This window comes from Crocuta crocuta, unplaced genomic scaffold, assembly GCF_008692635.1.
Source record: "Crocuta crocuta isolate KB4526 unplaced genomic scaffold, BGI_CrCroc_1.0 scaffold97, whole genome shotgun sequence".
Lineage (NCBI taxonomy): Eukaryota > Metazoa > Chordata > Mammalia > Carnivora > Hyaenidae > Crocuta > Crocuta crocuta.
This window is the reverse complement of record NW_027531999.1, coordinates 3,234,634-3,256,006: the sequence shown is the minus strand read 5'-3', so window position 1 is coordinate 3,256,006 and position 21,373 is coordinate 3,234,634. Positions and strand designations below refer to the sequence as shown.

The 21,373-nt window shown below is 40.7% G+C and overlaps 1 protein-coding gene across 1 annotated transcript in view; it reads right to left on the bottom strand.

Moving 5' to 3' along the window:
* The window catches only part of PTPRB (protein tyrosine phosphatase receptor type B), a 114,127-nt gene that overhangs the window by 36,165 nt on the left and 56,589 nt on the right, over window positions 1-21,373 (bottom strand). The window contains exons 11-18 of the mRNA XM_077775265.1: window positions 19,648-19,914; window positions 15,207-15,470; window positions 10,466-10,729; window positions 9,657-9,920; window positions 8,638-8,901; window positions 6,186-6,455; window positions 1,942-2,205; window positions 83-346 (exon numbers count right to left, since the gene is read on the bottom strand). Coding sequence (XP_077631391.1) covers window positions 83-346; window positions 1,942-2,205; window positions 6,186-6,455; window positions 8,638-8,901; window positions 9,657-9,920; window positions 10,466-10,729; window positions 15,207-15,470; window positions 19,648-19,914 — 2,121 coding nt within the window. The remainder of the gene's footprint in view (window positions 1-82; window positions 347-1,941; window positions 2,206-6,185; window positions 6,456-8,637; window positions 8,902-9,656; window positions 9,921-10,465; window positions 10,730-15,206; window positions 15,471-19,647; window positions 19,915-21,373) is intronic.

Genomic DNA, 21,373 nt, shown 5'->3' with positions numbered 1-21,373 from the left:
TCTTCTTCTTAAAACCATAACCCAAATGTGTCTTTAGAAGCTACTCCCCACCAATACTTGGCCTTTGGCAACAGCTCCTTACCTGTTCTGCTCTCCCCCATGAGCTTGTTCCTGAGATCCCCACTGTGAGTCACCACACACAGCGTGTATTTCCTTCCAGGAATGAGGCCATGGAAACGCCACTCTGTCAGGTTCTTGTCTTTCCAGTTTTCCTTCTTCGTGCCATTGGGGTTGTACAGAATCAGCTCATAAAAGTCGAAGTCCCCAGAGGCTGGACTCCAGCTGAACCAGAGACTGTCCGTCATGTTCCGATTGGATCCCCGGAGGTTGCTCACAGAAGCTGGGACTTAAACACAGCGAAAACCTTTACTGAGGACAGAGGAGTTACAAGCAAAGGCATCTGGCTTACAGGTGAGAATATGAGCTATGTGGGGCATGTGAGTCAGATCTTGCTTGCCTGCACTTGAGGGCACTTAAGTTGAGGGGCCGGTGGTTTAGAGATGTGGTACAGATGAAAATAAAAACAAACCAGCACAGGTGGTGGCTTCCATATGCTCACCACACATAGCCTGATAAACATCTAAAATGGAATCTTCAGAAATGATTAATTAAAACTCATCAAACAGTTCATAACTTACCTTAGGAAAGGCCCTGAATATATCCACAAAAGGTCCCAGCCCTTTCTAGGCTGGCCCATCTCACCCAGGCCCTTCTAACATCCTTCCCTGGGTCTCCCTGCTTCCTCTCCACTCTCTTGTAGGTTCTCAGTTCCCTCAGTCGTTTTCCTACCCAAATCTATATTGGTAGAGCCTCACTTGGGAAAAGGGTGCGAACAGTCACGTCTACCACTGTGTAACTTAGTCACGCTGGCACCTGTCCTGTGGATATTTAAGCTTCGTTCTTCTCTGGGGAGTGAAGACTGTTGTCTCCTGATGGAGGAACTTTCAACATGAATGAGCAGATAAGGGAAGACGCGCAGAGGGCAGATTGTCCTGGAAACGGTAACATCAAGGCAATTCTATTCAGGGTCTAGGTGTATCCATATCTGTTGCTCATTTTCATTCCCTTCCAAAAACACACTGAGAACTTGTGTTGGGTGCCTGGGATGCATTCCCCTCACCTGCAGGGCTCAGCTGAAATGCTTTCTCTGTCTACTGTAGTTTCTCATCCTGCCAAGTTACTCGGTCACAACATACTGTTTATTTCCTTCACAGACTTCAAGGCGTTCCTAAGTCATGTCCCTTAAAAATCTGCTGTCTGGCCCTGCTCCCTCTCCACCAATGAGAGCTCTGAAGTCAGGGGCCTCATCTGTGCTGTTCACAGTCAGATTCTAGCAGCGAGCCCCGTGCCTGGCATACAAAACACTCAAAAACTATTGTCAGATGAGAGAAAAAAAAATTGAATGGGAAAATAAGACAATGGCCTCAAATTATGGAAAAAGAGTGGATTCAGTTTCTTACTGGCAGCCCAGAGAGATGTCTCTTTCTCCCCTTTTCCTGCAACGCTTTGCTTTCCTTTCATCCAGTGCCGTGTTTCTGTCTCACTGTGGTCACTGCTTGGTCCTTTTAGTAGAGGCCCTTCTCCGGACCTGCCCTCCCCTCCACACATGCCCTGTAGAAAGCTGAAGGGCACAGCTTGAATCATAGCACAATGGGTTACAACCCACTTGTGGCAGTTTGGTGGCAAATAGAGAAGCCAGATTCGTTTTTCCACCAAACCCCGTGAGGTCAATGAGTGGTGGCAACAGAGCAGAAGCCAGTGCAAAGGCTTTTCTGATGTATAATCAAAGGTCTGATTTAGGATAAAAAAGCCTGAAGGCCACAAAGTTCATATAAACCTAGACCATGGATAGAAGAGGGAACTACGGACAGAACAAGGAAAAGCCAGTGAATACTGAGACAATTTCCCTGCAGGATGTTCCTGCTTGGGTCCAGGCCTTACCTGTTCTACCGAATATGAAAGACTCATTAGACAGCTCCCCACTGTGAGTTACGATCACCATTTTGTACATTCGGCCTTGTAGCAAGTTCTGGAAAGAGATTCTCTGGATTCGTGGGTTGACTTGAGCTCTCTCCTGAAGCGTTCCATCTGGGTTGTACAGAAAGATGTTGTACCCACTGAGCTCCCCTTTTGAGGTGGTCCAGCTTAAGGTCAGGTGTTTGGTCGAGTTCTCTGTGATCCTCAGATTGGTGACAGCTGCTGGGACTGGAAAAGTTGAGCGAGAGAGTGAGACTGAGTTTCAGCACCCCTGACACAGCCCAGGCCTGACGCCCAGGTGGACACACTCCATGGCAGCTCAAAACACGTCATGGTCTCTACCTTCAGAAAATATTGACTTCATGGGGACCCCAAAACAGAAAAGACTGAATTTTGTGCATTACTGATGTTTAAACTGTTAACTAAAACAACAACAAGAACAACCAAACAAAACCACGAGGGAAAAAGAAAAACCAGTAACTGGGAAATTATCATCAAATATGGTTTTTTGATATAAAATAAACGTTAATCTGACTTGTGTGACTAAATGTTTTTCTTTTTAAATCTTATTTTAGAGAGAATGAGAGAGCATGAATAGGAGAGAGAAGCAGAAGGAGAGGGAGAGAGAATCTTAAGCAAGCTCCATGCCCAAGGTGGAGCCCTACGCGGGGCTCGATCCCACAACCCTGGGATCATGCCCTGAGCTGAAATTAAGAGTCGGATGCTCATCTGAGCCACTCAAGTGCCCCAAGGCTAAATGTTTTTCTAATACTAAGAGCTAGAAAAGAAATAAAAAGACTATCTCTGAATGCCATCTGAAAGCTAAGAAATGGCCAATGGAAGTAAGGGCAGTGGGGAGGGAGGAGAAGTGGGAAAGAAAGAGAAGAGCAGACAGGAGGAGATTTGATTCAGGGATATGGGAAAGAGAAGCAAGAGGAAGAGCCAAAACCACTAAAAAAATATTTATGGAGCACCTGGGTGGCTCAGTTGGTTAAGCATCCGACTTCAGCTTAGGTCATGACCTCACGGTTTGTGGGATCGAGTCCGGCATGGGCTCTGCACTGGCGGGCTCAAGCCTGTTTGGGATTCTCTCTCTCCCTCTCTCTCTCTGCCCCTCCCCTACTTTTGTGCGTGTACGCACTGTCTCTCTCTCTCGCTCTCAAAATAAATAAATAAACTTAAAAAATTCTTTTTTTTTTTAATGTTTATTTATTTCTAGGAGAGAGAGAGAGAGAGACAGCGTGAGCAGGGGAGGGTCAGAGAGAGAGGGAGTCACAGACTGAAACAGGCTCCAGGCTCTGAGCTGGCAGTCAGCACAGAGCCTGACGCAGGGCTCGAACCCACGAACCGTGAGATCATGACCTAAGTGAAAGTCGGACGCTTAACCAACTAAGCCACCCAGGCGCCCCAAAACTTAAAAAATTCTTAAAACATATTTACATTAGGATTTTATGACCTTTTTGGTCTTCAGTGGTATCTGTTGGTAAAATGATCAAGAGCCACCAGCAATGACCTGCTTCCGAACTGTTTGCACAGGTGCTGCCTGATTCCATGGATGCCAGTGTGAACAGGACACCTGCCTCGGTCTCTTCCGGGTTCTTCTCCCTCCAATCTAAACACTTTCTCTTTTGTTTTCTCCCTCTCCTTGTGCCAGGTCCGTAAAAGCTGATATTTCCCATCATCCCATCCTCTGTCCCCTTCCTACTACATAACATTGGCTAAACAACCAATCTCATTCACTTCATGGATTGCTATGATCTGAATGTTTAGTTCCTTCTACCCCAAATTCATATGTTGAAACCTAACTGCCAAGGTGATGGTACCAGGAACTGTGGCCGTTGGGAGCTGATTAGGTCGTGAGAGTGGAGCCCTCATGAATGGGATTAGCGCCCTCATACAAGAGACCCCAGAGAGCTCTCTCGTCCTTCCACCATCTGAAGACACAACACGATGCCATCTATGAACCAGAAAACAGGCCCCACTGCACATCAAATCCCTTGATCTTGGACTTTCAGCCTCCAGAATTAAGAAATACATGTTTGTTGTTTAAGCTGCCCAGTTTGCGGTATTTTTGTTATAGCAGCCTGAACAGATTAAGACATGGATTTAATTAGAATTTTTGTCCAAATATTAATCTCCAGCTCACTTTTCTGAGCTTGGGCCATATTTTCTATTACCTATGATCATCTCTCCCTGCAAGGCATTCGGACATTTCAAATTCAGTACAGACCTGAACCCTGTCTGTTTCTCCTTGACACTGCCTCCTCCTGTTCCTCTTATCTCAACTAATGGCATCATCTTCTTCCAGATACCCCAGGTAGTAATTCTGGAATTTTCTATTCCTCCTCATGTACTCTACTCAGACACCAAGCGCCTGAAATATTTCTTGACTATTTCTACTATTCTTCACCAGGGCCCCTGTGTTAGTTTAGCTTTTGACCTTCACCATTTCTAGAACTGTAGTCATCTTATGACCTTCGGTTACCTTTCTGATCACATCACCCCACTTTGTTCTTGCTTACTCTGCTCCAGCTATACTGGCCTCTTTACTAGTCCAACACGCCAGACACACTCCTGCATAAGGGTCTTAGCTGTTTGCTCTGCTTGGGGATATTCTTCGCCCAAACACCTGCATTACCCTTTTTCTCATTTCTTTCAGATTTCAATATCACCTTCTCAACAAAACTTGTGAGGACTGTATGATCTACAATTGTAAACCTCTAACACTTGCTATCCCACTTTCCTGATTTACTTCTCTCTTTGGGATTCACCACCATCTAACCCACTATATTTTTACTTATTTATTTTGTTTACTGCCTTTCTTTCCTACTAGAATATAAGCTTTATGACCACTAGGGTTTGTTTTACTCACTTCTGGGTAGCCAGCATTTAGAAAGGTGCCTAGCACATAGTAGGTGCTCAATGGCAAATGAATCAATGAATGAGACTCTTCTCCATTCAATCTATCTATCCCCCATTGCCAACTCATTTATCTTCTTTACGGTACAAATTTTTATCACAAAGCACTCACTGTCTGGGTGAAAAGTTTGTAGAGTCTACTCACTGCTTATAAGATGAAAAATAGACCCCTGGAGAAGATGTGCCAGGTCCTCTCTAATCTGGCTCCAATCTGCCTTTCCAGCCTCACCTCTCCATCCACTGCTTCTCACTGCTCCTTCTCATGCCTCCTTGTCTTGGTACAGGACAGACTATCTGTACAGGGTGTTTTTACCTTCTCTCCACACGCAGAATTGTTTCATCCTTCATGACAGTGCTGAAATGTCAATTTTACGAGGACCTCCCAATTCTACCTGCCCTCCCTGCTCCTCTTGGTGTTGGACTTTCCTTTCTTCTATATAATCCTTATCACAATGTATTGTCATCCTCTCTCTGTGTGTCTGTCTCCCCCACCAGTCAGCCAGCTCTTCCAGGATAAAGCATGCTTAATTCGTCTTTCCATCTCTGTCAGCATCACTCCCCCCTGCTTCAGATCTAGCTCCTTAATGAGTAAGTAATCAATTAGACCAGCATTGTTGTCTGAATAACGATCCCCCAAGATGTCCACATCCAGATCCCCAGAAACTGTGAATACGTTATCTTATGTAGCAAAAGGGACCATATAGATGTGATTAAGTTAAACATCTTGAGGCAGGGATCTTATCTTGGATTCTCCAGGTGGTGACCAACGTAATCACAAGAGTCCTTAAAAGATGGAAGAGGGAGGCAGAAGAGTAAAGAAAGAGATATGGTGACGTACACAGAGGTTGGAACAGTGCCATTGTTGGAAGGGGGGCATGAGCCAAGGAATCTGAGTGGCCTCTAGAGCTGAAAAGGCCAAGGAGAGCATCTCCCCTAAAGTCTCTAGCAGAAATCTAGCCCTGGATTTTAGCCCCATAAGACCCACTTTCAGTGTCTGACCCCCAGAGCTATAGGATAAAAAAAAAAATTGTGCTGTTTTAAGCCGCTAAGTTGGTGCTAATTTATTACAGCAGCAGTAGGTTTTAACAATATATCTAAATTGGTGTGGGGTAGGCTGAAGCCTGTGTGGAAAGGCTGACTGACCGGGAAGTGGTAAATCATGGTGAAGACTCCTATTGAGTCAAGAAGCAGATATCATCTCCCAGTGTTGCTTCATTTCTCTAACCCTACGGTTGTGAGGGAACAGCACCCAAGGAGAGGTCTGGTATGACACACGCCTTGCAGGTTACCTGTTCGGCCTTCCGTTTGGGCTTCCTTGCTGAAGAGACCTCCACTGACAGTTAAGACCTGAATCCTGTACTTCATTCCTGGCGTTAGGTCTTCAAATTTGTGCTGGGTGGTGGAGGCTGGCTCCGATGTGTTACTCAGAAGGATCCCTTTTTCATTTAGAAGTAGGATCTCATATCTTTCTGCCATGCCCGCAGCCTTTTGCCAACTCACTGTCAAGGTATGACTGCTGTATGCGTTGTTTGCAGCTAGTCCCTGGACAGATGCTGGAACTGCAGAGAAAGAAGAGAAGCAGTGGCAGTCAGGTTCCCTCACAGCGTAAACCAGCTGAGAAACCAATTGAGAAAAACTGTCCTAGATCAACTGCAGATAGGAGACGATGCCACCACTTCACTTGCATTGCACAGACACTCTCCGTGTGCCTTTAGGAGAAAGCACCTCTTGGCCTGAATGATCTGTACACCTGCTTTGGGTCTCCATTTTTTTTCTCTGAATTTAGACAGGATCTTGAAGTCAAACAAGTAGAAAAATTAGCGAAAGTGACACTGATAAATATGCAAAGCGATTCATATTTATGTATCTAGAAAGTGGAAGATGCTGAACGCATTTACATTCAGCGAATATAGTTGGGACGGTGGAATTATGTTTAGACTCTCATTCCCAAGATTAACTCAAGTCAAAGCTTTGAGCCCTGACCTAAGCAGTAGCATATAATAGTATTTTTAAAACTACGGCTCCTGATGTGAAAGGCAGAATAGTATTATTTTGAATAATATTTTCTGTCCTAGGCTCATATTTTTTTCTCATTCTACATAATCTTAAGAGATCTCATCCACTCCCATGGTTTGAATTGTTACCCATATGGTGACGACTCCCAAATTTAAACTTGCAGTTCAGATCTCTCTTCTATTTTTGCAAATGACATCTCTCCCTGCATGTTCCATCCGATTCTCGAGAGGCCCAAATTGGACTCCTCAGCTCCCTCCTCATAACCTCTTTCTTGTCCTTTGTTTCTCTTGATCCAAGCCAGAAACGTGGGTTGTCACTCTGGTCCTATATATAATCAGACATGGGTCTTGTAATTTCTAAGTCCTAAATCTTCTATCTCTTTGATCTGTCCACTTCTCTCCCTTCTCTATCCACTACCACACCCCTAAGACAATATCATCCCTCATATTAGTGATCAGTCCCCCTTGCTTCCTAGCCTCCCACACTGTGTGTGACATATTCTCATAGCACCCCCATGCGGATGGCCCTTCAGTGGCCTCCATAATTCTGAATAGTGCTACAAGGTACACAATGCCTGTCAAGATTTGGTCCATCTCCTTACTTGGCCACATGCCTCTTTAATCTAGCATACCATACAGTGTGTAGGCCCTCAAATGTGCCATACTTTCTCTCAACTCTAGGCCTTTGGTTTTTCTGCTGGAACCAAGTCGACATATGTGTTACCAGTAGGACTTCTTAGTGTCTATGTAGATGTTACCTTTTCCTGGAAGCCTTCCCTGTCTCTTCATGTCTGCTCCTAACACACCCTATTATTATTTTGATTTTAGAACGTATCATGCTGTAATTGCCTTTTTACTTCTCTGTCTCCTTCATTAGATCATAAGCTTCTTGAGGTTGGGGGCTCTATCTTGCGACAGAAGTCCCTTTTCTAGCACAGTGCTTGACATATGGTTGGAGATATACATATGTGAAATAGGGACATAGTAGGGCACAGTACAGAAGCCCAGGCCGCACAGCTAAGCGAATGGTTATAAGAATGGAAGACATTTGATAAGTATTGTATCACAGTAGAGAGGGTATAAGGTTTGGAGCCAGACAGACTTAGATTTGAATTGTAGCTCTTGGTCTTATTACATATATACTTGATAATGTGTTATAAACTTTCTGAGCCTTACTTTCCTCATCTGTAAGATGAAAATAATGATCTCTATCTTCTAGTTGACTCAAGATAATTTTAAATGCCTGGCATATAGCAGGTGACATAGCTTATTTTTGCTTTAAAAGTAACATATTAATAGTAATATAATATAAATAGACATGTTATTCCTTCATTTTTTACTTATTCTTGTAACAAATGAAGTAAATGGCATAGGTGTTCATTTAAAAAAATAATTCTGAGAAAGGGGTAAATTTTACAGAAAGAGGAAGTATTTACATCTAGTTAATGTAAATAGATCTAAGTGTCTACTCGTTAAAATTAAAGTTTTTATATCCTTTAGCACGTATGAAAGTGTATTCAAATGATTTGGTTCCCAATTACCTTTCATTTGTTTTGAAAATCTCTATTAAGAAAGAAAAAAGCAAAAAAAAAAAAAAAAAAAGTATGAGAAAGGCTCTTGAAACCACATTGAATTGTGGCTTTGAATTTGGGTAGTTTTGACTTGTGAAGAGCTAAGTAAGTCCATTTGTTGTCCTATTATGGGGAACACTTTGGCTGGCACTCACCTGTCCGCCCCACTGCGTCTATCTGGTTCCTTAGGGGCCCGCTGACCGAGGCAATGACAATCTGGTACTGTTCCCCAGCCTCCAGTCTATGGAATGTGTGCTCAGAGATGTGCTTGGAGATAGTCTGAGACTCAACCTTTTGATTCTGCCTGAACGCTGACACGGTGTAAGAATCAACATCGCCTCCACCAGGAGTCCAGTTGACTGTCAGGCTGTCTGTCGCCCCATTGGAAGAAATGTGAATATTTTTGACAGCGCTTGGAACTAAAGAGGAAAATAAATTTAAAAGTCATCACTTAGAGAATGAACTGTGGAAATTTTCAGCCACAATTTTCATGCTTCTTATATTTTGGCACTTTCTAAAAAAATTCACTCGGACTTTGCTGCCTGAACTGGAGCTGACCGGCGAAGTTTTGGGGGACATGGGAGCCAGTGAGCAGAAATGAAGAATGCCAGTAGTAGAGCAAGAGGCTAGTTACACGGCCTTGGTCCAGGTCTTGGTTTTCTCATTTACTAGCTGTGGGACTATAGGCAGATTACTTAACCCTCTGTACGTTTTAGTTTCTTCATCAGAAAAATGGCAATGCTAGTAATGGTAACCAGCCCACAGAGTTGTGAAGATTGAACAAAATGTACATGTTAAGAGCATTGTTATGGGTCTGGCTCAAGGTAAACTGTCAATAAATGTCAACTATCATAATAACAGTTCCAAAGAAAGGATACCCAACCAACAGAGTTAGTGGTTTTTGTTTTTTTTTAATCTACATGCCTTAACAAGCTCCAGCTATTCACATAAATCCAAGGCTATTTGCTATTTCTCTGAAAGCCTTTTTTTTGGTCTTACCCTATATTGTACTGTAGTTAATCCAGATTGGACAACATCACAGTCACCATCAAGATAACCTCGCTTCTTGCCATCTCCTTCTGACCCTACAACCTTCATCCCAAATGCCTGGCTACTCAACATGCTAAATACACCACTACACCCACTCAGGTTCAAGAGCCACGTCTCAAATTACCTGTGAAGCCCTCAATGAAGGCTGACTGCTGAACGTCTCCACTGATGGTCAAGACAAGAATTTTATACTGGCGCCCTGGTGTCAGGGAGGTGAATCGATACTCAGTTGCAGTATTTACAAGGTGAAAAGGAGGAAATACTTTCATATCATTGAACAGCAGCTGGATCTCATATTGATCAACATCTCCGTCAGCTCGTGACCAAGTCACCAGAAGGTCCTCAGTGCTCCTATTCCTCAATGTTAGATCCCTAACGGGCTCCGGGACTAGGGAGGAATAGAGAGGAAAGTTCAGGAATGTGGCTGATTAAAGTTTACCTACACAATAATTTATGAATCACATTCAAGGAACTGGCAAACATCTCTCTTCCCCAAATAAACCACTTGAACTACTTCATGCATAATTAAATTAAATAAGAAAAATTGGAAGCAACTATTAAAATTATAATTTTTTCCCGACATAAATCTTATATGTAAATGTTGGTAGAATATAATTATAAAATGAATTATGACCTCAATCATAAGATAAAAAGAGGTGTCTAGAACTTTAAATGCCACCACGTAGGAAGACAAGGAAGAGAAATGGGACATTTGGCCTTCTTGCTTCCCGACTATGCTTGCTTTTATCTACCAATAAATATTCTGTAATTATAGGCCATGGCTTGGCTGAATGCTGTTAGCTCCAAGTGAGACTTACTGGGAATGTAATTTACTGATCAGTAAGCAAAGAAAACGCAAGGCTCATATATTTTACTGACTCGATGACCTTCAAGTCCCAACCAGCTATCAGATTTTGTGAACTTTCCACTTACTTGTTCTTCCATTCCCTTGTTCACTGGCTTCATATTGTCCACTTCTTGTACTAACAGTGACACTGTACAGCCGTCCAGGGACTAACTTAACAAATACACACTCGTTTTCAGCCTTGGGAATGCTTTTGGTTTGAATGAAGTTGTTTTTGTTTTTAATGGTGACTTCGTAGTGATCAAAGTCTCCAGTAGCATGTAGCCAGGATACCTTTAAATAGTCACTCCTGGCTGAGTTGCTAACACTGACTCCCTGGACCTTGTCGGGCACTGAAAAAGAGAACAGAGAACAGCTAAAGATGTAGTGATTCTAAGTGAGTAATTGATCACAGATGACAACCTGGAACAGTAAAGGTAAGTGAGTAGATTTTTATTGTGGGCATTTAAAAGAAAAGTTTTAGACCTTTAGATTACACATTTCTGGAGGGGAAAGATTGTTACACTGTTTGGAGTAATTAAATGGATCTTTTAACAGAACATGATGAATTAATTCTAATCCTGTTTCTGGCCTTCACAAAATGTCAGGTACAAGGTGGAACCTTAAAAATGATAACTGATGATTAATATGAATTGATGGTGATGATATTAATAATTCTAACACCTTGGTGATTCAAGATGTAATAAAAAGTTACAAAGAACAATACAAACAATCCAAAAGAAAAATGGAAGAAGAGGAAACGTATAATTAATACATGAAGGGATGTCTAATATCTTTGGTGTGAAGTCAAGACCATGGCAAAATGCCCTATAATTGGCAAAATTAAAAAAACCCAATAGGATCAAGCATGAGAGAGGATGCTCAACTATGGGAGAGTGGATGAATGAACTGGTGTATATGCACAGGGAAATTATATAACAATCATAATTACTTTCTAACTCAAAATGCAAAAATATGGATTTTTGTGCCTTTAACACCAAAACACAAAATGTAAGTAAGTGAATCTTATCAATATAATATTAAGTGAAAATTAAGTTCCCAGAGATTACATACTACATAAAATAACTTTTTTAAAAATTTTGACAGAGAGCGAGCGAGCAAGGTAGTAGGGACAGAGAGAGAGGGAGAGAGAGAATCCTAAGCAGGCTCTACACTGACAGCAACTCGGGGCTCAACCCCACGAGCTGTGAGATCAAGATATGAGCTGAAATCAAGACTTGGATGCTTAACTGACTCAGCCACCAAGGTGGTCCTAAAATAATCTTTTTAAAAATAATGTTAGAACTAAATTGTTTTAACCCATACTTTTAGGACTACATAATTAAAACTACGCAAGATGAAAGCAAGAAGACAGTTGAAAATGGGAGTTAAGATGATGGCTACCTTGGGATGAATCAGTGAGGTGGGAGCCATATGATTTGATATAGATTATTGTTAAGGCTCTAGCTTTTATTATAGGTAATGGTTTCTTGCGTGTATTAAATTATTAAAAATGACTAATTAAATACCTAAATTAAATTAGAAGCCTAAAAAAATAAATAAAAGTGACAAAACATGGTTTCCTGAACCAATAACTAAGATTAATCCAATTTTGTGCATCTGAGGTTATGCCCAATAAATATACAAAGAAACCAACAATGTGAGCCTGTGGTTTTCTCTCTCAACCAGTCTATCGATTGATCAATCAACTGGACAAAGCCTGTGTCTAAACCTTCTCTTCCACTTTCCTTCAAAGCATGAAATGACCCAGAAATTTCAATATTTTGGCATCTAATATTTGCCACGATGTTTCTCACACCTACAAGTTGCATTTTATTTTCTTTTGTTGGCATATGTGTAGTGGTTAGTTTTTGTATTAGACTATATATCACTGCAAAAAATTAATATATATAATATATATATATCTCACTGCAGATATGAAGCCAGGACAGGGATGCATTCTTCAAGATATTTACCTAAATCAATGACAGTGTAGCTAGAATTTGTTCATCACAGAATAAAGGAAAAACAATTTGGAAGTTTTTATGCATGGACTAAGTAAGAAACGTCAATGACCCAGGCAATTTATTGAAGACAAAGCAACTATTACAGGAAGAAAAACCAGGGTACACACCATGCTAAGTCAATAAGAGGCTTTCCAGGTGGAATTGGAGGTAATTTGTGAGACTCGCTTTGCTGCATGATGAGATGATGTGATGCGGAATTAGAAATATTGATATTTTCACCCAAAATGTAGAACAAAAGAATTATAAAAGGAAAAGGGCTTTGACACAATCAGCCAAAATCAAGACAACAGCAATTCAGACATGACTCTATGTTAAACTAATTTGTTGGGTAAAATGGTTTCCCTTGATTAGTCATGCATCAAATCCGAGTTCATGTTAGTTTAAAGAGTCAAGAAAGTGCTTCGAATAAAAGGTCATTTTTCTTGCATTTAAAAACAATTTTAGCAAAAAGCTTGCAGTATGAGGATCAGATGGATAGGAAACGTTTATGAGTTGACAGGGAGGGGAAGCAAGCGGTTAGTAGTTGGATGATACAGCCTTTGACTCTGGTGATTTTTAGGCTCCAAGTTGATCAACATAAGACACTGACATAAGGCTGCTTCATAAATGGAAATCTACTTTTCAGATCGCAGGCATTATTGTGATTTTATCAGTATAATTAGGTTTTAAATCAGTTGAGAGCACGGCACAGCTCTTTATATCCCCAACCAGTGCTTTCTGGAATGGCAGCATGTAATGGAAATAGTGCTAGAGCTAGGTTGAACTTGATTACTGGTTAGCAATGTGACTTTTCCTCTGGGACTTTTATCTCCAAATGAGATGGGATTAGATCAATCTGTGGACACTTTCAGTGTTAGCATCCTGTAGCAATGTAAATCAGGTTCTTAACCTTTTTGAGGTCACAGAAACTTTGAGAATCACACACTCTCTCCTCCAAGAAATACATATACTTTTCCTATCTGCAACAACGTTATAGACTGTTTCAGGGGTTATGACATTCCCTAGCCTCTATCCACGGAGCACTAAAAGCTAGAGCTAAGTGATTTCTGATTATTAACTTATTCAACATTTATTGAGTATCTGTGAGGCTCCAAACCCTTTGCTAGGTAATGGGATGATGTCAGTTGTCCTGATCCTCTTGCCACAAATGACATTTTTTCATAGTTTTAGATTTTTGTAAGATCTTTGAGTCCAGAAGATGATTGGCTAATTCTTACATTCAGCAACAACAATAAAGTTATGGGTTCTTATATATAAGCCAGGTATTGAGAGAAACACAAAAAAGACACGGTTCCAGACATAAAGGCAATCACAGAGGGACAGATGCAAAAAACTGCAATGAATCCTACATTTCTCCTAGAAAAAATGAATAAGAACTTAGAGCGACACATGGCACAGCAGTGAATACTAAGCATAATGGAATTAAGTGGACAGAGGAACAAGGGAGGAGACCTGTTATAAATTTAAGGAATCTATGCCCGGGCTTTTGGCAAAAAAAGCAAATTAAAGATATGCTTTTAATTTGTGAAAATTTTGCGAGCGGTCAATAGCAGATCCTAGCAAAGGCTAACATGTGGCAAAAGTGATTTTTTTATTTTTGTTTTTGTTTTAGTTTTTTAAAATGTTTTATTTATTTCTGAGAGAGAGAGAGAGAGAGAGCAGGGGAGGGTCAGAGAGAGAGGGAGACACAGAATCTGAAACAGGCTCCAGGCTCTGAGCTAGCTGTGAGCACAGAGCCCAATGCAGGGCTTGAACCCACGAACTGTGAGATCATGACCTGAACTGAAGTTGGACACTTAACCAACCTGAGCCACCCAGGCATCCCCAAACCCTGGCATTTTTAAATGCAAATATCAACCCATAGCTTAGCAGGAAAGAAATACTAATAAAATATTAATGTCAACCTTAAGCAGAAATCTCAGATGTATTCCCCCAAAAGCATAAGTATGTTGGGAAAATGGTAGCTGTCTAAATTTAGTTTTGTCCGGCATATCAAAGACCTGGTATTCATTGCTTTTGCTAAGATTTTACTCCTGGTCTCAGGACTATGAAAGTTCACATCTTCACTTTGTGTGAAAAAGAATAAACAGTGGACTTTGACCAACAGATTACTTTGTAGGCTCTGGAACCATTCAGAACTGGGTTTAAATACAGAAAGGCACTGGCTGTTTCACAAGTTAAACAGTTGAGCAAGTAAGTTATTTAACCTCCCTGAACCTTGATTTCCTGACCTGTAAAGTGGGAATAATAACAAGGACCTCAATAAGGAATTTGCAAGAATTAAGTTAGTTAACATAGGTAAAGCTGGTGTCTAGCAACCGAAGAGTACTCCCAGAAAACACTTTGCATATAATATGAATTCTAGCCACAAATGTAGTGTTCATTTTACTTTAAAGGAAACATCTGCTCACATAAGCAATTTCTAGGGCCAGAATTTGAAGACTCTGTCACAATTCTGTGATCTCAAAAAGCCCTTAATCTGGGGCGCCTGGGTGGCTTAGTCGGTTAAGCGTCCGACTTTCGCTTAGGTCGTGATCTCGCGGTTCGTGGGTTCGAGCCCCGCGTCGGGCTCTGTGCTGACTGCCAGCTCAGAGCCTGGAGCCTGTTTCAGTCTGTGACTCCCTCTCTCTCTGACCCTCCCCTGCTCACGCTGTCTCTCTCTCTCTTAGACATAAATAAAAATATTTAAAAAAAAAAAAAAAAAGGCCCTTAATCTGATCATTGCAGAATTGTTGCAGATCTGACGCCCTGAGCCACGTAGCCAGCCCCTTCTTACAGAGCCTGGATCTCCGTCTAGCCTTACCTGTTCGCTCCTGGCTGAAGGAATGGTTTTCATACTTGCCACTTCTTGTAGTTACAGTCACATTGTAGAGGCGGCCTGGAGTCAGGGAGCTGAAGGAACATTCGCTGATGGACTTGGCGATAATGAGGGACTGAATTACTCTGCTGCCGTGAGAGAGTGTCACCACATAGTTATCCACATCGCCGGGAGCCGGCAGCCAGGAAATGGTCAGGTAGTCATTACGACCAGAATTGTTCACTGTCACTCCACTCACACTGGAGGGAACTGGGATTTAAAAAGTGGGGAAGAAAATTAAAAAAAAAAGTACAGTCAAAAGTCTGGAATCCTCTACCGTGGTCAGAAAAAACAGTGTGGGCTCAAGAGATCTCAACTGATTACCTAAGAGGTCAAAGACGTGTGAGCTTTAGCTTCTGGAAGCTGAGTGTTCTTATATCAGCAAGGTTAACCCAAATAAAAATACAAGGAGGTCTTTTGGGTGCCTTATAAATATATGGATGCTGCTACTGTATTTTTATGATGTTGCTGTTTGTAAAGTATTTTAAGTGGATGCATTTTTATATGACTATGTCAGGAGTTTCCCTCTGTAGGAAAAGGAACAAACAACAATCCAAATGAATCAGCTCAAACCAAATCATCAATAAGCAAAAATGTTTGAAGGGAAAGGTGAAGGTTGCCGTACCTTTTCTGAAGAGCTTAGACTTTGGGATAGTTTTGATCTTCTTGTGATGAAGTTATTTACTCCTGGGGAGTCTAATAACTAATGGGATCAAAGGGGTTGCATCTTCCTTTACAAAGCATTTCCTGCCCTCTAGTGGCAAGAAATAAACCTAAAAGCCCATCCTGAAAGCAACAAATCTGGAGATTGACCCAACTGTGGGCAGAAAGAGCTATTGTGGTGATAATGGCCATAATCATTTGCTTATTTTAATTGGGGCTTAGTGCCACAACCATTTATTGAGGACCTATTTGCCACATACACAAAAATGGAAAAGAAGTGGATGCCCTCAAGGAATTTCTTAGCTAGAAATGGTATGCAAATTAATCACGGTGGTATTGAGTAGTAATCGTACATGTATCAGAAATAAGTGTACAGTAAACAGTATTGCCAGTAGTGAAAATCAGAATAAAATCCTGTAGTGTATACAAACAAACTGCACTACTGTTTCCATCATTGGTTCACTACTTCACCTAAATATTTTCATATAACTGTCAGTATCAGTACATCATGTCCAATGGACAGGGTCCAGCTAAATGACCTCTGAGAATCCTTCTAATTCAATATGCTCTGACTTTGTGATTTAAGCCCTAAAGTCATCTTTACACATGCAAGCACTTGTCCATCTCCAAAAATTATAAATAGCACTGTATTGAACAACTCTGCTAATCCTGTCCCATGTATATGAACATTTCCTAGACGTAAAGTTGAACTCTTTAGCCATAATACTTATATACTGATGTCTTCCTCCCTCCCTCTTTCCTTCCCCTCTTTCTTCCCTTCACTTAACAATCTATACATGCCATGATTGTTCTCAAAAGAATTATGCTTGTTTTTCATTTTTTTAAATCTTTAAAAAAATTTTTTTAACGTTTATTTATTTTTGAGACAGAGGGAGACAGAGCACGGGCTGGGGAGGGGCAGAGAGAGAGGGAGACACAAAATCTGAAACAGGCTCCAGGCTCTGAGCTGTCAGCACAGAGCCCGATGCAGGGCTCGAACCCACGGACCCCGAGATCATGACCTGAGCCGAAGTCGGCTGCTTAACGGACTGAGCCATCCAGGCACCCCTACGTTTGTTTTTCAAAACTGCTAGAAATATTTGCAACTACTGGGGTTTTCTTAGAAAAGATACAATCATCAGATGTTTTGTCAAAAATATAAATTCATGTTTACAAAAAACAGACACAAAATTTGTTTTTCCTTTAGAACAAGAATTTCCTCAGGTTAGAATTAGATTTGTTAAATATATCCAATATCTTGAATTTTAAATATTGTTTTTAAGAATTTTTTAAGTTAATTTACTTATTTTGAGAGACAGTAAGTGTGAGCAGGGGAGGGGCAGAGAGAGAGGGAGAGAGAGAATCGGAAGCAGGCTCTGTTCACTGTCAGCGTGGACCCCGATGTGGGGCTCAATCTCACAAACTGTGAGATCATGGCTTGAGCTGAAATCAACAGTCTGCCACTTAACCAACTGAGCCACTCAGGCACCCCTTAATTTTAAATATTTTGCCACCTTATCTAGGCTGAAGGTTTATTTATATGTTTCAACTCTCTGGAAATACAAGTGAATGAGAAAAACTTTCAAAACTTTTCAATTATTTCAGCCTTGACACGTATTTCAGCAATTTGAATAGATAGTAATAACTATCAAGGCTTTAGCCATTGAATATTTACAATCTACTACTGTATACAAAATTTACTAATTTAGGCAAATTTCAAAATCTTTAGTTATTGTGTTTCTATAGTGGTATCCCACTTTCCCCCTTTCCAATGATAATGTCTGCACTCTTAAAGTGTTTGAATAAAATAACCCATGCTCATGTGCTCATGTTTATTCATATTTTGCCCTCTCCTCAAAACCTTGTGATCATTCTTCAAAGATTTTTTTGTCTTGTTTTTACATACTTCTGTTAAATACAGTGGGTCAAATACTGATATGTCTGCTACAACTGAAATTCAGGCATAAAAACAACTAGAGGCCCCACTTATTTCAAGTGGTACGAGGCACCAAACTGTTTCAGTATATCACAGGAAGTTGGAAAGCCTTTAAGGTATTTTTGAATGGGAATTAACTTGTGTGGCAGAATCTGACTAGTTGTTAAGTAAACCATTTCTCTTTCTTCTTGGACAGAACTAGGCTGTTTCCCAGCCTTGCCTGCATGACATGTAGCCATATAGCCGTGTTCCCACCAATGGAATGTGGGAGGAAGTGATGTGTCTACTTCCAGGACTGATCATCTTCCCCTGCCCGTAACCTCTACTCTGTGGAGAAATGGACAGAGCTCTGCAGACCTAGAGGAAGGAAGAACCACAGATGGTAGGAGCCTGGATCCCTGAATTACTGCTTGGGAAAGAACCAACCAATAGAGCTGTCTAATTGGGATCCCCCATATTGCACAGTTGTGTAAGCAGGAAACAAGTCGGTCTGACCTAACGAACACAACTGCAACTCACTGGGAAATAGGTGCACCGTCTCCTCAACCTTCTCCTCACCTTTCTTATTTTTCCTTCCCTCCTCCAAGGGGTAAATTGGGGTAAATTACTGGGGGTGGATTAGAAAATGGAGTCTTCGAGACATAAGTTAATGGCAGAGCTAGGACCAGAATCTAGGCCTCCTGATTCCCAAGCTAAGTTTTTCAGTGCCCCGCCCCCAATCATGCTACGGATGGTTGGTGTCAAGAAGTACTAAGAGAGTAGAAAGAAGGTATCAGGAAGAAGGCTGTGAGTAATAATGTTAGGTGCCACAGAATGAGAAAAATGGCACATATCAGTGAATTTTTACCAAAACTAGGAAATATCTTTTCAATGACTTAGTTGCTTTTCTGGGAGAGTTAATGAAGTTAGTGTTCTTTGGGTTCCTTAGGTAGATGAGATTCATGATTTTTAAAAAGGGACATATCTATGATGCCTACAACTGATACTCAGATCCAGGCATCAGAGATCTAGAAGGAGGAGCCTCAAGTCCAACTTATAATCATATAAAGTTAAGTAGGCAAAGCCACTGACCTGATTCTGAGTTCATTAGTAATTGTCAAAGCTTCTACTGAATGTATTTAATTTTTTTCTTTCTAAGAAACTAGAACATGAATTTTACATTGTTTATTTATATTGTTTCTTGGTGTTGTGTAGAATATTATATCTCCTTCTCTGGTGCCAACCCTGTCTGAAACACATGACCACATAGCCCTTTGCCCTATCTGACTGTGACCTCTTCAAGGCCAGGGAACATTGTTTAGGTGGTATATAGTATTAAGTACTTGTTTAATTGCTGCTTATGAAAATATATGTGATTTGGGAATTTTATTAACTCAATTTTGAGCCACAAAAGTTGGAGATCATTTCCTTTCTATGTCTTGAAAGAATATGAAAGGGAGTGGAATTTACTTTTTTTTTAAAAAAAGTCTCATTACCTGTCTTCCTCTTCACTAGGACACGAACATTAAGGAAATCATCAACTGAATGAGGACATAAGCCTCAGTATCAAATGACTATTATGTTACCACAAAGGTTTTCCTGACACGTTTATGAGAGATTTTAGAAAATTCAGAATTCCTTCTCTCTTACCCCCACTCCCTCTGCAATTTCCATTCCTAGGAGAATAACATGTACCTTCTGGATGATTGGTATTGAAACTTGGTTTTCAGGAAAGTAAAAAATGGATCTGTTTTCAGGATGTTTAAAAAATCTAGAAGATACTCTCAGGTCCCCATGTGCTCCTCTTACCTGTTCTCCCCTCCACCACCACTTGTCGGGAGGAGATTCCTCCGCTCACTGTTGTTACGACCACAGAGTAGAGGCTGCCTGGTTTGAGGGAGTGGAAGCTGTATCTGCTGGTCTCACTGGAGACACTTTCATTTTTGATGACCACGTTTTCATGGATCAGTAAGACTTGGTAGAACTCTATGTCTCCCAGTGCCTGGGTCCAATTAGTAAACAGACTGCTCGTTGTTCCTTGGTTGGCCACATACAAGCCGGTCACTTGGGCAGGCACTAAAGCACAGCAGACAAAGAGAAGGAAAAAAAAAAAGATGACGTTTAATCACCCTAAGGAAGTGTAACAAAGTGAGTCAAAAATGGAGACAGTCTTGAAGATGTTAAAAATACATCTACATTTTTTTGCTCTAGACTCTCAGCTCTGTTTCCTGTGGCATATGGCAAACTACTCCCATACAGAAGCTGTTTATACGGAAAATCAAAATTACTTCAGATCCAGGGATGAGATGATGCATACCTATTAAGTAGTTCCGATTTTACTTTTTCAATAATGAAAGAATGTTATTTTTGAATATTGCTTACTTTATGTGATTGTATCTGTACTTACTTCATGAGAACTGAGAGCCACATGATCTGCCTGAGCTGATGGTTGTTATGGGGTGGTCTTGGGAAATCCTGTCAACCTGATGATTAGGTTGTAGCTTAGAAAACTGGTTAATTCTTGGGGTGCCTGGGTGGCTCAGTTTGTGGAGCGTCCGACTTTGGCTCAGGTCATGATCTCACACTCTGTGAGTTCAAACCCCGCATTGGGCTCTGTGCTGACTGCTCAGGGCCTGAAACCTGCTTTGGATTCTGTGCCTCCCTCTCTCTCTACCCCTCCTCCACTCATACTCTGCCTCTCTCTCTCTCTCTCAAAAATAAGTAAACATTTAAAAAATTAAAAAAAAAAAGAAAACTGGTTAATTTTTTACTAGCATATTCTCAAGAGGACCATTTTTATCACTATATGTGAAAATGCTGCAATAGTATAAATTATCACATAATAATAGTAATTAAAAATGATAACTATAACAACTAGTAGTGATAACTATTGAGTGCCTGATTTATGACAGTTATGAACTCTGTGGCTTTTAGAAATCATATTATTTGATACTCATTTAAAACTCTGTAAATTTGATTTCATTATTCTCTTTACTGAAGAAGAAACCAAAAACAATAAAATATAAGTAACTTAACCTATTGTTCACAGCGCTAATGAAGAGTCATCCTGGAGTCCAAAGCCTGATCTATCTAACCTGTGAGTCTGTGCCCTTTTCCTAATAAACAAATGCTGTGATTTCTAATCTACCCATTAAAAAATCTCTTACACAGGTCTTGAAGCTGGCACTTGATAAACATATTTGATCTTCTTTGTGCCTCTTCCCTGAATTTTGGTAATCAAAAGCATTGAAACCTTGGCACAATCCTTCTTAGAATTTGTTAACTTTTGGATTAAGACACATATATATTCATTAAAAAATATTATTGTAGTTGGGTCAGAAGATTCAATTCACATTCTAAATTTCATATGGAAAGCAAAGGAACTAATATGCCAACTGATTTTGAAAAAAGAACAAAATTGGAGGAGTAACATCATCTGATTTCAAGACTTACTAGAAAGCTTCATAATGAAGGCAGTGTGATACTGGCAAAAAGACAGAAACACAGATCGATGGAACAGAATTGAGAGTCCAGA